This window comes from Physella acuta, unplaced genomic scaffold (genome assembly GCF_028476545.2).
Source record: "Physella acuta isolate Inbredline_101_S28 unplaced genomic scaffold, ASM2847654v3 ptg000170l, whole genome shotgun sequence".
Classification (NCBI taxonomy): Eukaryota; Metazoa; Mollusca; class Gastropoda; family Physidae; genus Physella; species Physella acuta.
The window spans coordinates 331,830-349,643 of NW_026731689.1; the positions used below are offsets into that span (position 1 = coordinate 331,830).

Sequence of the window (17,814 nt, forward strand, 5' to 3'; positions counted from 1 at the left end):
CTTCGTCAAAGCCGTTCCATTCACGGCATCTCGGGTTCCAGCCGGCCTGTGGTCAAGCGGAAAACTAGCAAATTGCGTCTCGCCATCTTGGCTTGAAAATTGTATCCCGTAGATGAACTTCAAAGACGCCTTACCCGCGCGATATGTCCATCTCTATCGTGTCTGGCCCGACTCCTACTGGTGATAATTAACACGTCACCGGAAATGCAGACTCATACGCCGGTTCCGGTTGTAAGGTTAGCCGGCTAATGGCCGGCTTTTATGTGGAAGGATGAGGCCAAGACAAAAGGCAGGGGCCGGGGATGGAAGATACGGGATCAAAGATGGAATTTTACAAGTTATCTTTTGGCTCTATGGTCTTGATGGGCGATCGTGATTTAATAGAAATTCTGAGTGTTTTGGTGGGGAGGGTGGGGGGGGGGGGGTTCATGGAAGGGGTGGGGGCGATTTCTTGTTTCATCGGGTGGGGGGGTGTACAGGGGAGGTTTCCATGCCAGAGGTGTGGGTCGAATTTAAATTTATGTGACATTGAGGAACTGAGATAACTATGGGTCAAGGTGAGTCACATGACCACTTTGACCTCCTTACCAAAAGCCGGAAATTGAAGGATGTATGTTAACGAATTACAAATGTGAAAATCTCAGAAGGAAATAGATCATTAGGCATGGCAACATAGAATTGTCATTGTATGTGCGTGTAGGCTTACTGTGTTGAGTAACTGTGTATTGTTAATGCTTAGTTTTAGTGTTTTATGTAACTGTGTTGCGTTAGTGTGTTGTTACTGGGTAATGATGCTGTGTTGTGTTACTGTGTAATGATGCTGTGTTGTGTTACTGTGTAATGATGCGGTGTTGTGTTACTGTGTAATAATGCTGTGTTGTGTTACTGTGTAATGATGCTGTGTTGTGTTACTGTGTAATGATGCTGTGTTGTGTTACTGTGTAATGATGCTGTGTTGTGTTATTGTGTAATGATGCTGTGTTGTGTTACTGTGTAATGATGCTGTGTTGTGTTAATGTGTAGTGTTAGTGTGTTGTTTTACTGTGTAATGATGCTGTGTTGTGTTACTGTGTTGAGTAACTGTGTAATGTTAATGCGTAGTGTTAGTGTGTTGTGTTACTGTGTTGTGTTACTGTGTAATGTTGCCATGTTGTATTACTGTGTAATGTTGCTGTGTTCTGTTACTGTGTAGTATTAGAGTGTAGTGTTAGTGTGTAATGTTAGACACCACCTTAAACATACGCTTCCTTTCCGTATTAAACATAATCTGGAGGTTGGCGTGGTCGGGTCGTTTAAGCTCATGGTTGCTGTACCGATAAGTCCTGAGATCGAAGCCCCCGGGGAAAGCCATTCATCTAGGAGAGACAGCTTCAAAATTAAAAAAACTGCCTTGAAGTTTGTACTTAGTTGGACAAAAGCTATGGAAGTAAATCCAAAAACAAAAAACATGCTTAAATACGGTGCATAACAAGCTGTCACGTAATACTTAATTGTATTGAAAGGAATCTATTCCAACACTAAAATTAAGAACGAAGAAGGATATACCGTCATTTGTGTACCTGATGAATTAGATATACCCTCATCATTTGTCGATTACCATGTTTATAAACTCAAATAAGTTATATATATATTATACAACCGTTTGTATATATAGACGGGAAGCAATAGTTTTCGATGTGTTGTACATGATTTATGAAAGTGGACTTTTGACATGGAAAGCAGAAATTAAATTTTTTTTTATTTTTATTTTTTTATTTTTTTTTTATTAGAGGTTATTATTTTTACTTCTATGATACAACAGTTTTTCTCTAAATGTGTTTAAACAGATCAGCTTATTAAATACAATTCAATAGCCAACTCTGCCCCAACAAAAACATTACACATTCCAAATTAAAGATTACTTTAATAACTATGGTAAAAAAAATTTAATTTAGTTATACTAAATTCTCCTTGACTAATTCCAGAAAATTTAATAACTGAAAGCTTTATTCAAGAATTTATAACACTATAGAAATATAGTTAAACAACATCATTCTTAAGCTGTTATTTCTTATGCCTTGGTACCACTAACAACAAACTATATCAATCAAAACGACCCTCCCGCCCCATCCTTCTAAAGTACTAACATTACCCACAACCCTTCTCTTTCAGCCTTTGTCAAGCTGAGTGGGAACGAGTTAGAAAACCAGAAGATCCTATAGAATGTCCAGAGGAGGAGACCAGGTCACTTTTTGACCAGTTACAAGCTAACAAAGAACTGAAGGATAGAGAGCTTGAAGATGAGACTAAATTACGAAGTTGTGTAAAAGGTCTTGATGATGACGAGGTTCAGTTCCTGAACTATGTGTCCAACAGGCAGGTGCAGATAGAAAAGGATCGGAACATGGAAGAGAAGTCTGTTATTGAAGAAATGAAAAATGCTAATGTAGTAAAGGTAAATGAGAAAAAAGAAAGATCTCCAGACAGCAACAAATCATCAAGTTCCATCACAAAGTCAAATTCACAAAAGCTATTATTGCAGGGTACAATTAAAAGGAAAAGTACAACAGAAGCCAACTCTGACACAGATGATAAAAAGCAAAAAGCGAATGGTGACAGTGATGATCCACCAGACAGCAAGCTGATGGCAGGGATCCCCAAAAACAGTGGCATAATGGTTGTAGCCGGCATCCTGCCAGGGATAGCTGACTACGGGGAGGCTGACCACATGATCCTACCAAGTGCTCCCACACAAAGGATAAATTGAATTTTTATGTGATTGTAGGATATCATTACTGCGGTGTTGGAGGAGGGTTTTAAAGAATTATATTAAAATCTAAACATTTCAACAGGCAATAAGACAAAAGTGTTTAGATAAAGACTTTATTTTAATAACAAATTTACAAACTAAAATAAAAAATTCATTGATTCAACAATGAAATTTAAAAAAAAAAACCAATAAATAATCTACAACAAAAAAAACAAATCTAAAGAGTTTCAATATTTATTCATTTTATTTAAAAGATCTTATTAAATAAATGCAATTGTCTCCCTTAGAAAAAATATAGAACAGCTAAAATGGGAAATAAGTAATAAGATTGTGTACATATTTGACACACAAGAATTATCTTATTAATAATATTCAAACAAAATAATTCATTTGTTTTAACTCCTAAATTTAAAATAAGCTTTGATCACATTTTTAATTCTTTGCTTTTTATACACTGATTTTAAACAGTTTATATATCTATATTAAATTGAACTTCAATGACGAATAGAAATAGAAGAAAACTGGTAGAGATTAGTCAACAGAAACCAACAACAACTATAAGACATAACCAACCTAATGAATAATACCCTCAAAATAAAGTAAAACCTAAATTTTGAAAAAAAAATAACATCAAGAATCAAGAATCTCATAAAAAAGAAACAAATCAGTAATACAGTAAAAAAAATTCTTTTTTAATCTTATCACTTTGACATAAAAGCATATAACTAACAAAAAAAACGTAAATGAATTCAAAAGCTAAAAGAAAGCAAAACAAAATATACAGCAATATAATACAGTGTGTTGAGTCGTTTCAAAATGGAAAACGGACTTCAAACAGTTAACAAGAACAACAGTGTGTAAAGTCAACACAAAAACAACTTAATAAACAACACCATCTTTAACAACAGATCTACAACAACACAGCTTCTACACATAGACACCGACAGAATGGGCGTATGCGGCGGCGTGGGAACTAGAACGGGTGGGTGTGGGTGTGGATGTGGGTGTGGATGTGGGTGTGGGCGTGAGTGTCGGTATGGGAATGGGTATGGATATAGATATGGGTTTGGGTGTGAGTATGGGTAGTGATATGAGTATGGGTATGGATATGGATATGGGTTTGGGTGTGAGTATGGGTAGTGATATGAGTATGGGTATGGATATGGGTTTGGGTGTGAGTATGGGTAGTGATATGAGTATGGGTATGGATATGGATATGGGTTTGGGTGTGAGTATGAATGTGGGTGTAGGTCTGTGCCTGTGAATGTGTTTATGCAGGAGACAACCCATGAAGACATGGCGACGTAGCGTGCTAGAGGCGACCAAGAGGTTAGGAAAAACAGCTAAACAGAATGGCAGTAGAGGGTAGAGAGTTGAAAGCTTTGACAGAGGCCCTATGCTCCACAAGGAACGAACAGGTAAAAACACCAGACGATGTTCATTTGTTTATGCCTATCAGATTATAGGAGATTGTACCAACAATAAACTCTAACATACTTTATAAATATCTAACAAATCATGACCAATCGCAAATAACCCTAACAACATCTATTCAACCCTTACTAACCCCAGCCAACCCTTACTGACCCAAGCCAACCTTTACTGACCCAAGCCAACCTTTACTGAACACAAGCCAAACTTTACTGACCCAAACCAACCCTTACTGACCCAAGCCAACCCTTACTGACCCAAACCAACCCTTACTGACCCAAGCCAACCCTTACTGACCCAAGCCAACCTTTACTGACCCAAGCCAACCCTTACTGACCCAAGCCAACCCTTACTGACCCAAGCCAACCCTTACTGACCCAAGCCAACCCTTACTGACCCAAGCCAACCCGTAATGATCCTAGCCAACCTTAGAAGTCAATAGCCAACCCTAACAGGCCACGACCAACGCTAGCAGTACAAATTCAATACAATATTTCCTTACCAGCCATAAAATACTATTTAGGTCCTTGCATCAATTATGTCTTGTTATGTCGAAATAAATACAAACCAAACCTACCATACCCTATGCCTAACCTAATCTATAAAACAAACCACTTTACACTCTAAAGCAGGGGTCTCCAAACTACGGCCCGCGGGCCGGATGCGGCCCGCGAAGTCCTCTCATCCGGCCCGCGTAGATCTTTTTCTCCAAGGAAAAATTGTTTGTTGGTGATGGCTGAGGAAGTTTGCTCTGAAAAATCGTAGACATGCCTGGAAGAAACTGGCCCCCGAACTGAAATTTGATAGTTAATGCGGCCCTCGGACTGAAAAGTTTGGAGACCCCTGCTCTAAAGAATCAAAACACATCTAAACCACGCACATACTCGCTCAACTACACACATCGCAAGCTTTTCGTTAATAAATATTTTTCAAAACAACTTTAGTCCAATAAATTTAAATATTGACTTGCATACTATTTACATATCTGGTATAGATTGTGTATATATCCAAAACGTAATTACACAAAGAAAATAGTCAACTGAAAAAAAAAACGGGTTAAATTTATTTATCGGTTATTTCCCTTGCCTCACATTCTAGCTGTGCAGCGAAGAAAACCTCCATTGCCTGGTTAGCGATCGCTGTGATGGGGTCTTTAAATTACATTAAAAATACTAGGACTAGGGATTATCTTACAAGAGAATATTTATACACTTGTAGTATCCCCTTACGCTGTATAAAAATAGCAAGCAAATACCACAAATTAAATGTTTACTTGGTTTTAGAAAACCTCACAACTTTCCTAATACATTTTTTTTACAATATATATATATATATATATATTGCACCTGTGTCTACATTTCGGTTTAAAATAACTTTATATCCCATATTTTGTTATATTTTGTTAAACTCTCTAGATCCAAATTGTGTTTTTAGTATTCTGTTAACTGGCATTACAAGTATTATTTTTAGAATAGATCTAGATGTTGACGGCATTATTAAAAGATTTTAGTCTTTCTGTGATGATTTTTGGCAAAAAGTGTGCTACATCATTGATAGATGCAGGTTAGTCAATAAACTTTTTATATAAACGAGTTGTTGCCTCTAGGCGTATAACTGAGGATTCTTAATCTAGAGAATTTTACAACAATTTTGTTTTAAAATATGGAATTGTTGACTTCGTTAAAAGAAGCCAATGTCTTGAAATTTTATGATTGGCTATCGTGATAATTAATATAATGTCTTTATTTTATTATTATTAAATCGATAGAGCTAGTTTTGCAAGGGAGCGTCTAAAAATTATTAAAAGTTGAAATCAAAATGGCGTATCGCCATTAAGTAACGCAGTTTTAAAAAACCTCTGTGTCTTATCTCTCCAGTCCGAGTGTCAAGTCAAGACTACACTTTAAACCTGTCAACACCAATCTAGACTCACCACGTAGACAGGCGCGTATTTTTTCTGTCATTGACTTGACTGTTGCCATTTGTATAGCCCCGCATGTCAGGTTTACACCGCGCCGACTCCGCCAACACAAGAGACGCAAAAATCAAATTCTGTACGGCTTTACAAACTCCGGTGCAAAACGCGTTCATTATAGCACTAATTGTTCCGCACTGGTTTGTCTCATGGTGTGGTAGACACGGGGTTTCTCGGGGAGGGAAGAGATAGGAAGGGGGTGTATTGTAGTCTATTTTTAAAACTCAAATTTCATGTAACAAAAAGAAGTTATCATTTGACTCATAGTGAAGGTTATCAAAACATAGTTGGGGTCAAATTGAAGGCATGCTGGGAGGATTACGTTGCGTCTTCATGTAAGAGGTGTGGGGGAGGGAAGGAGGTGATGGCGACAAGAGAGGGTGGGGGGGGGGGTGAAAGAATTCATTCTTCATGTGACTGAATTCAGCGCTCGTGTCAAGCTTGCATCGAATCACCCCGTGTCATGGTATTCAAGACCCCGTCCAGGGTCAGCCCTCGTTCTGACATTCAAGCTACTTCTCTGGCGAAGGCCTGTTGTCGGAACAACTAGGTCCTGACACTTTGGGTGCAAGTGCTGGCTGTCACATATAGACACATATAGATCTATGTTGGGCAGCTTCTGTAAGCCACATATAGATATATGTTGGGCACTTTCTGTACGTCACATATAGATCTATGTTGGACAGCTTCTGTAAGCCACATATAGATATATGTTGGGCACTTTCTGTAAGCCACATATAGATCTATGTTGGGCAGCTTCTGTAAGCCACATTTAGATCTATTTTGGGCACTTTCTGTAAGCCACATATAGATCTATGTTGGGCAGCTTCTGTAAGCCACGTTTAGATCTATTTTGGGCACTTTCTGTATGTCACATATAGATCTGTTGGGCACTTTCTGTAAGCCACATATAGATCTATGTTGGGCACTTTCTGTAAGCCACATATAGATCTATGTTGGGCACTTTCTGTATGTCACATATAGATCTATGTTGGGCACTTTCTGTAAGCCACATAAAGATCTATGTTGGGCACTTTCTGTAAGCCACATGTAGATCTATGTTGGGCTGCTTATTTAAGCCACATTATTCGATGAATTGTAGCCTTAATCTCTTACAAATAATCCCACGATTCTGTCTTAATCACATACTAGTTAACGCATATGCTGCAACCATCATCCCCTACACATCAATATTTACGTTACAGCCATAATGTCTTCAGGACTTACATGAAACAGGTCTTTAACCATAATGAAATTGCCCTTTGTTCTTTTCTAATCCTTAAGTATCCGTCTTTTATATATTTATCAGGGTGCTACGCTATAAAACAGACAACATGTTTTCCAAAAAACCAATCCTAAATCACTTCGATAAAACTCAACAAAAATTAATCCAAAAATATGTTCATATTACAACCCACATACCAATCAAATAAATGTATTAAAATTTCTGCCACCGGTTAATAAAGTCTTGGCAGTAAAACGCCGAGAGTCAGATAAATAAATAAATAATTCCGTAATTTCAGTTTTATATTCGGCGCAGATTTGCTTAATTAGCGGCCATAAAACAGCCGCCATTGTGATTGTTTTTACCGTTTCTTAGCTAAACAAACGTCAAGCGGTCCCTGGACCCAGGATCAAAGCCGGCTGACACCGTAGTTTTACGACCATTACGCCAGTATTTGTTTTTGTCGAACAACTCTTCGCTGCAGTTTAAGCACTAAATCAGAAAATGAAATCATAATTAAAATCGCAAATGTAGTGGGCAGAGGATCTGATTATATTTGTAAATTCACGAATAATGAGTTTTATCAGTTTTATTGCGGCAATAATAGGAAACATCTTGGCAAAAGTTGCGCACCAGACATCACGGGTTCTGCGCGGTGCCGAACCAGAATCCCCCGCTGCGGCTTAAGACTTGAACAACCACGGTATTTAACAGCTTGGGTTGATGTATTAAAACTTCATAAATGCAGTCATTTTTTTTTCTCAATCACATTGGGTGTCATCCTGTTGAAGGGCATTATGGGCCAGACACACAGCCATCAAACCCCATGCGGAGCCGGTGAATGGAACCAAGGGACGGAACTCCGCCGCCAAGTCGACTCTTCTGTTCCGAAAATACGATTGCACCGTCTTCAACCCACAAGGCTATTCAGTGTGTCGTGGCATGGCATCGCACGATTTTGGAATTTTTTTTTTAAAACACCTTCAGTTCGGCACCGAGAACTGCTTATCAGATCAAGAAGTCTGTGATTTTTATTTTGTTGTTGAAAATTGCCGGCGACGTTTGTCAGTGTATGAAACAAGTTCGGTAATTACGGGGTTTTGTTGTGGGGGTGGGTCGACCTGGGTGAAGAGTGTCAGGGTGTAAGAGTGCCGGGGTGTAAGAGTGTCAAGGTGTATGAGAGGCAGGCCGTCGGCAGGGAGGGGACAAAGGTGGAGAGGGGATCGATTCAGACGTAGTGGAGGGGAACGACGGGGGATAATCACGTGACGGGGTGTGCTTGTGTGTGTGTGTGTGTATGAGTTTGCGTGAGTGTTCGTGTTTATGCATATGTTTGCGTATGTGTGTGTCTAGCTTAAAAGGTATTTTATTTTTTACTTTACGTGGTTAGATATAGCATGTTTAATGTTCTTTTAGATAAACTTTTAAATGATGGAAAACTTAAAAGAAAAATTGTTTTATAAATAACAAAATATTTTGACCCTGTCTTCAACAAAATTAAAAATTAAAATAAAAAAAGCGAAATACAAAGTTGTTTTCTCTTAATAATCAAGTAGAATACAATATGAAACAAACAATATTCCATTTCAATTTAGACATGTCCTAATTTTATTAAACATTTTATTAAATCAACCAGTCACGTGATACCCGACTCTTGGACTTCTGTCAAGCCACACTCAAGTACGCCCTTACTCCACAAGCCCAATATGGCGCCCCCTCCATCAGCTCAATGTGGCGCCCCCTCCATCAGCCCGATGTGGCGCCCCCTCCATCAGCCCGATGATAAAGTGTTCGATTGAGAAACAGCCCCCACTGTTTGTCTTGCAATTATCCCGGCACCGCTAGCTGGGGTGTAAAGTTTCCTCCCTGGACTAAAATAGCATGGCGGACGACTAAGAGACCTGAAACTCTACCTCTTCCTGCCCGAACTGTCCCCAGTTTGTGGAGATGGTTCCAGAATCAAGTAGTGCTGTTCACACTAACACCGTCGAAACTTAACACTCCTTGCATTGGACTTAATCAAACGTTCGGGAATACCCGTAGAGAAAAACACAAGTGAACTAGATTTACAGTAAAGAACAAATACATCTGGATTACTTTTGATCTGAAGCTGGGGGATGAATCCGATGGTTTCGCTTTCACTTTGAAGTTCGAACCGATCTATTTGTGGTTGGACAACAATGTCTATTAGATCACTTGTAGTTTTGAGACAGGCTTTGATGAAAATTCATTTCCTTCCTGTTTGTCTTCAGTCGGTGTTCGTGTTGAGAGACTAGCACTTCCGGTCAAAGAGAGCTCTTGTGTGACACACATTCAGCAGGAGCAGACGACAGGAAAACTCGGGTCAAACATTGGATTGATAAAAGCCGGCTTAGCCATGCTATATATATATATATTTATATATATATATATATATATATATATATATATATATATATATATATATATATATATATATATATATATATATATATATATAATATATAAAGCTCAGTTCTGTATGTAACGCATATGTTTGTCGTTGGTCTTGGATGGATTTAAGTGTTAGACAATCATCGTGCGCATTTGTCTAAATTTATGAGTTAAAAAATTACTATTGAAAGTGTTGGGAAATAATTTTCATTTTTCAAATTATAGTAATAATTGTCGGCATGTTCATTAAACACAAATTTAAAAAAAAATATCATCTTTTACAAAAATTCTAATTATGTCTATATTTAGTCCTATAGCACTTACTTCCCTTTGATAAATTAGGGAAAACACAATTACTTCCCTTTATAAAACCATTGCATTTGTGGAAAAAAATTTACTTTTTAATTACTTTGTTATGGTGTTGGGAAAAAAATAATTACATAATTAGCGGGGATTTATCAAGTGCAAATGTTGTAGGTATTTTACGGATAAGCTTGGAGTATTAAATATGTTCATTAAATTGAAACAGGCGCGTTCGTTTAAGTGAGTGCAAAAGACTATGAATAAGTTGGGGTACTATAGTCGTTCATTAAGCTAAAACAGGTGATTCCGCCCCGGGCGTTTATGTTCGCGTTAGTGTTTTCTTTGTGTTTAGGTGGGTTTGCGTTAGTGGTTGCGTTTTGATTTGGTTCGTTTTTGTTCTTTCTTGTTTCGTTTTTGTTTGTGTTTTTTTGTTTGGGTTTGTATTTGTGTTTTTGGTTGGTTTTGCGTTTGGATTTGGTTTGTTTTCGTTTGCTTTTTCGTTGTTTTTTTTTTGTTGGTATTGGTGTTTGTGTTTGGGTTTGTTGTTAGGTTTTTGTTTTCGTTTGCTTTTTTGTTTGTTTTTTCTTTGTGTTTGTATTGGTGTTTGTGGTTGTGGTCGGGTTTGTTGTTAGGTTTTTGTTTTCGTTTGTATTTATAATTGTGTTAGCGTTATGTTTGCGTTTTACTGTTTTGGTTGGTTGTGGTTTGGGTGGGCAATGCCGGGTTTATGATGATTACTAAACACACAGGTAATGGTCTTTAACAGAAAGCTTTTTCACAGAAGCCAGAGCAGGGCCTGGCCGGGACGGCTAGTATATATATATATATATATATATATATATATATATATATATATATATATATATATATATATATATATATATATATATATATATTTCCATTAGGATGATACAAACCTGGCTAGGTCATGCTATATGTATTTCCATTTCGCTCGCATTTAAGGAAAAAGTGTTCACAGATAATATTTTAAGAAACAAGACAACGCGATAAATGACAATCAAGTACGTACCCATCCACCCTCCTCCTCCCATACACAAACATACACACAGACACACACCATTCACTGACATGACAATGTATGTAAATAAAATGAAACCTTTGAATCCACAAGGGACTGTGCGTGACATGTAAGGAAGAATAGAGTTGAGCTCACCCGTTTCTATAAGTGGATATTTTGGTCATGCGTAGTAATCAGCAGCTTAATCAGCAATCTAGCTCTGATGGCTACCTGACTTAAGTAGAGGGAAAGCAAAGACGGCGGGGCGTAGTGCTGACCACACCATGCCGAGGGCAAGAAACATATGAACTCTACTTCATCTACACAATGGTTCGCTAGGTCTTAAGATGACATGAACTCTACTTCATCTACCCAATGGTTTGCTAGGTCTTAAGAGTGTAACGTCCCCTATCTATCAGCCAGATAGAAGGTGAACGTCCCCGGATTCTTTTTTCGGGGTCATATGCAAATGCCTTACGGCCTAAATGGATGAACACTAACACAACGACACACTAGGGCTCGAATTCGATGTCTAGGGAAAACTAGTGATACTATTGTAATTAACACTCATCCAATCTACATACAACCTTTAATAAGCGAACACAGTTGTGGCAGAACACAAGGTTAAACTAGATAAAATATTTAATGTATAAAATATCAAAACCCAACTTACAAAATGTAGGAAAAAACACTATCACAGATTTCAACACTGCCTAATAATAGCCACAGGCCACACAACACTGCTATAGCTTCAAGAATTACTTGGCGACAAGTAATATTATACTAGAAGACTAAATCAACTTAAGAAAGCGTAGCACACACAGGACTTAAGTTCTCTCACGTTCAAATGGTCAGAGTCTATAGCCGGACAATATGGACGGCTGCCTGATCAAGGTAAAAACTGCCACGTGTGGCGAGTGTGCGGTGCAATTAAAGACTTCTGCCACAGGGGAGATTATCCTCAACTCATGTAGCCATTGGTTGGGATAGTCATCTGACCAGAATCATTCAATCCGATCTTAATGGAAAATTTCTATGTTGCACAATCACTCCATATAAGGTATTATACAATGTCAAAATAAAAATAGAACCTGACTCGACCTAAGTAGGTCACATACCCTCCCTTTTTGGAAGTGACAGATAGGTTCCACAAAAACATACATAAGGAACCAATCTGGCAATGAAATAAAAAAAATGTTTTACAAATGTAGTCAATCAAAATCATAATACCAGATGAAAATATCCCTGAACATAAAAGGGAAGTAACTCCAACTTTTACAATTGGTGAAAGGGAAGTAACCCTTCAAAAAGTAATTATACATCAAAATCCCTCAGAAAAGGGTATTACAAATATTTCCATGTGGATATTAAAAGTGGTAAACCCGCCAGGGTAAGACCTTTATTTCAATGACTAGCTACAATATCAATTGAGTCATCTGAGACATTTTATTATAAAAGATTACATAGAATCAAAAACCCACCTTTAATTAAGGTTCACCTGAAAATAAACAAAATATTCAATAGAATTTGAATTTTGTAAAAATCAAAAATCATACCACTCATTTTCATGTGAAAACACAACACTAGTGTATGGTCTTAATGAACCACAAAACATGTCACATGATCAATGTGTGTAATAAGATTTTACATCCTTGACAAACAATCAGCCACAACATTATCACTACCCTTAATGTGTGAAATTTCCAGATTAAAATTTTGGAAATATAAACACCATCTCAATATTCTTTGATTTGTCTGTCCTAACTTAGAGGTAAATTTCAGGGGATCATGGTCAGAAAACACTCTGACTGGATTGGTTGAAGAAGAGACATAGACTTCAAAATGTTGTAATGATAAAACCAAAGCTAAAGCTTCTTTTTCAATAGTAGAGTAATTCTTTTGGTTCTCATTTAACTTCCTGGAAAAAAAGGCAATGGGATGGTCAATTCCCATGTTGTCTTCTTGAAATAGGACTGAGCCAATGGCTAAGTTGCTAGCATCAATGGCAAGTTTAAAGGGCTTGCTGAAATTTGGTGCAGCCATAACAGGAGCATTAGATAAAAATGACTTAATGGTTAAAAAAGCTTCTTGACATTTACTTGACCATTCAAACTCAACACCCTTTTTCAATAATGCAGTAAGAGGTTCAGCAATAGCTGAAAAGTTTTGACAGAACCGCCTATAGTAACCAGCCATCCCAAGGAACTTTTTGATCTCTTTACAATTTTTGGGAGGTGGTAACCTTACAATAGCATCTACTTTAGCTTCAATGGGCCGAACTTGGTTCGTTCCCACTTGATAACCCAAATAGGTAATTGAAGCTTTACAGAAATCACTTTTATGTAAGTTTACAGTAAAATTCACTTCAGACAATTTTCTAAAAAGGTTAGTCAACTGAACAATATGTTCTTCAAAAGTATTAGAAAATACAACTATATCATCTATGTAGGCCTCACATTGGTCTACGTCAGCAATGACAGAGTTAATGACCCTCTGGAAAGTTTGACCAGCATTTCGCATACCAAAGGGCATACGTTTGTATCTATAAAAACCATTAGGGGTTACAAAAGCAGATATTTCTTTTGCACGGTCAGATAAGGGGATTTGCCAGTATCCTGAAAGTAAATCAATTTTGGAAATTATCTTAGCCTGACCAACTTTATCAATAACGTCTTCTATTCGAGGTAAAGGATAGGAATCAGCTTTGGTGAGCGCATTTACCTTCCTAAAGTCGGTCACAAACCTGAAAGATCCACCGTCTTTCGGGACTAGGAGACATGGGGAACTCCAGTTGCTGAAACTGGGCTCAATGATATCATTCTTGAGCATATAATCAATTTCATCTTTTATCAAAGCAGCTTTTTCCGGGTTAACTCTATACGGGTGTTGTTTGATGGGTTTTGCGTCACCTACGTCTACATCATGAGGTGGAACCTTCGCTTCTTTGGGGACATCCCCAAAAATAGAGGGAAATGTCTCGAATAACTGAGACAATCTATGGCTTTCCTCTGTGGACAAATGCATAAGGTGGACATTCAAATTATCTAAAAAGGAAGAATTTACCAATTTTGGGGGTTTCAATTTATCATGTATCACATCATCAGAAACATTTGAACATACAGGTAAAGTAATTTTAGCTGTGGAATGAAAATTGTTACAATTATCATAATACTTTTTCAGTGAGTTAACATGATACACTGTCTGTTTCCTTCTTCTGTCAGGCGTATTGACAACATAGTTCAAATCACTTAATTTTGAATGCACAGTAAAGGGTGCACAATATCTCAAGGATAACGCATTGTTCAGATTAGGCACTAGCACAAGAACTTTCTCGCCTGGATTGAATGTTCGTTTACAAGAACTCTTATCATACAGTCCTTTCATTCTCACTTGGGCCCTTCTTAAGTTCTTGTGAGCCATTTCGCACACGGCTTTCAGTCGAACGTGAAAATCATCAAAGTTTTCCACAGGATGAACGCTGGTACCTGTCCACTGTTCGTGGATCAGCTTCAGGGGACCTCGGACAGAATGTCCAAACACAAGTTGAAAAGGAGAGTAGCCTAAAGAGTCCTGGACACAGTCCCTCGCAGCGAAAATAATCCAAGGAACAGTCTCATCCCATTGGGTGTTACTGTTAGCGAACGTTCTTAGCATGGTTTTGAGGGTTTGGTGGAACCTCTCCAGTACGCCTTGAGACTGAGGGTGGTAGGCTGAGCTGGTGATGTGGGTAACGCCTAGCTTGGCTAGTGCTTCCTGAAAATGGTGACTGGTGAAGTTGCTGCCTTGATCTGTTTGCACGATTCTAGGTAATCCAAAGGTAGTGAAGAACCGGGTCATGGCTCTGACTACAGTCTTAGCCTTAATGTTCCGTAAGGGAATCGCCTCGGGAAAACGGGTACTTGAACACATAAAGGTAAGTAGGTACTCGTTGCCCGCCTTGGTTTTAGGCAAGGGACCTACACAGTCCATGACGATTTTAGAAAAGGGTTCTTCTAATACAGGAATCGGACTCAAAGGGGCCTTAGGAATTGTCTGATTTGGCTTTCCGGCCAACTGACAGTTCGTGCAACTTTTACAGTAACGCGACACATCATTTCTCATTTTGGGCCAAAAGAACAGTTCTTTGATCTTCGCCGTCGTTTTAGTGACTCCTGGGTGCGCTGACATTGGATGGTCATGTGCCAGCTTAAGTATTTCATGCCGATAAGGTGGAGGGACCCACAGCTGGTTTTTACCCAACCATGGTTCGGCTGGTGAGGCAATCACTGGTATAGCGCGACGAAAGAAGATGCCGTTCTCGGAGAAATATTCTCCATCGTCAGATGATAGAGATTTTTCGACCATTGCCTTGAGTTCCGCGTCGACTTGTTGAGCTTTAATGATGTCTTCCTGAGATATTCTCAGGGGTAAGCCCAGGCTTGTGTTCTCTGGAAGCATAGACTCCAATTTGGGAGTCGAATTTCTTGACGATGATGGTAGGTGTGGTTCAGACGTTGTGTCAGCCAATTGTTTGGTTTGGCTTCTTGTCACCGCGCATGCAGGATACAGTTCATTATCATTATCTGGAACTGTTGAGAAAGGGTCTGAAACCGTACAGGGGTATACTTTGCTTCCCGCAAGGTCATTCCCTAGAAGTAGGTGTACTCCTGGGACTGGAATACTATCTATCACACCTAAAATGACTTCACCTTCGACGAGATGATGTTTCAGAGCAAACTTGTGTAAAGGGACGACAGTAGATTTTGTCCCCACTCCCTGGATAATGGAAATCCTTCCGGTGTTCGTCTCTGGTGTAATGTCCATTGAACTTTTCAAAAGAAGTGAATGTGACGCTCCTGTGTCTCTTAGGACGGTGATATTCCGCTGAGACAACGGATCACCTGGTTTGCTAATGATGGCTTCGGCAATAAAAGATGAAAAGTCAACTTTTCTCGATCCCTCGAGATCGGTAGACTCGGAAGAAACTGGATGGTGGCGAGAACAGTCAAAATGTGACTGCACATAATGTGTGGAAATTTGACTGCCTTCTTGCGGACACTTAGGGTTAGCGTCCCGTGGAATTCTAGAGTTCATATTTGGACCGGCAGCTTGAGGGGATAGAGCATAGTGCGCAGAAGTACGCACCACCTCTCTGTTAAATTGAAGACGTTTGTAACAGTCTTTGACAAGATGACCAGGTCTTTTGCAGAACTGGCAAACTGCTCGACGATTGAGAGTTGACCTTGGGTTCTCTCTGGACTGTGATGCCTTCAAGTGTTGGCCAACAGGAGGATTGCCGCCAAAAAGGGGAAGCACGGGGTTGAGGCGGTTTCCTGACACTAATGGTTTCTTATGCACCAACATATATGTGTCAGCCGACTCAGCAGCCTTCTGGATGTCAATTATCTTGTTATCCAGTATGTGTAGTCGTATCTCTTCAGGCAGGGACGTTAGGAATTCTTCCCTTAGGATAAGTGACCTGAGTTTCTCAAACTCAGAAACTTCCTCAGAGTGTAGCCACCTTGAGAATATTTTCTCCTTTTCAAAGAGAAATTCCACATATGATTGAGTGGGTAACTTGCGGAGTGTTCGGAATTTTGTCCGATAGGCCTCGGGCGTCAGTTCGTAGGCCTTCAAAATGGCAGTCTTGACCAAACTATAGTTATTTTGACCGTCGTGAGAGAGTGCCTGGTATGTTTTTGCAGCTTTCCCAGTAAGGACCGAGCTCAATAAAGCAGTAATGGAAGTTTCGGGCCATTCACATGTCTTCGCTAAACTCTCAAATGAGTTAAAGAAAACGACCAAATCTGTTTCATCAAATTTAGGAACTAATTTCCCGAATTTGGCAATCACTTGCCCCACCGACAACTTTTTTGGATCTACCAGAGAAGTAACATCACTAACTTGACCAAATTCTGATTCCAACCTCTTCCTATCTAAAGCAATTTTAACTTCTAACTCCTGTTCTTTTAATGCCTTCTCTAAAGCAACGTTCTCCTCGCGGAGTAACACACCAGCCAACAAACTTTCATCAAATACCCCTTCATTAATAAAATGAACAACAATTTTATCTCTCAACACCTCTGACTTCTGCGTAACAGAATAATCCAATTTCAATTCCTTAACAAGACTAATCAAAACTTTTCTACTCAACTTCTCGACCTCCTCAAAAGTGGGATTAGCCAAAAAAGACTCCATAACACTAACTTTCAAAAACACAACAAGCCTAGATTCACTAACTTAACACGGTGCGTTGGGCCGTGTACTTGACCTCTTATCGTGACACGTCTGGCTGTTGACCTAGATACCACTAGACTTGCGCGCGCTGTAAGAACACGGCGCACTGGATAGAAAAACAACTAAATCAAACTAACCTTAGTGCTTACTGATATAACCAACAACTGGAACGACAGATTAAATCTCGGCGAGCCCCCACTTTGTAACGTCCCCTATCTATCAGCCAGATAGAAGGTGAACGTCCCCGGATTCTTTTTTCGGGGTCATATGCAAATGCCTTACGGCCTAAATGGATGAACACTAACACAACGACACACTAGGGCTCGAATTCGATGTCTAGGGAAAACTAGTGATACTATTGTAATTAACACTCATCCAATCTACATACAACCTTTAATAAGCGAACACAGTTGTGGCAGAACACAAGGTTAAACTAGATAAAATATTTAATGTATAAAATATCAAAACCCAACTTACAAAATGTA

General features: G+C 38.9%; 1 protein-coding gene across 1 annotated transcript; it reads left to right on the top strand.

The window, feature by feature from the left end:
- Nucleotides 1–1,300: 1,300 nt before the first annotated feature.
- LOC131936157 (PSME3-interacting protein-like) lies at nucleotides 1,301–2,746 on the top strand. The gene is made up of 2 exons (XM_059293067.1): nucleotides 1,301–1,395; nucleotides 2,152–2,746. The coding sequence occupies exons 1-2, from the start codon at nucleotides 1,301–1,303 to the stop codon at nucleotides 2,744–2,746; spliced, it is 690 nt and encodes a 229-aa protein (XP_059149050.1).
- Nucleotides 2,747–17,814: the final 15,068 nt, after the last annotated feature.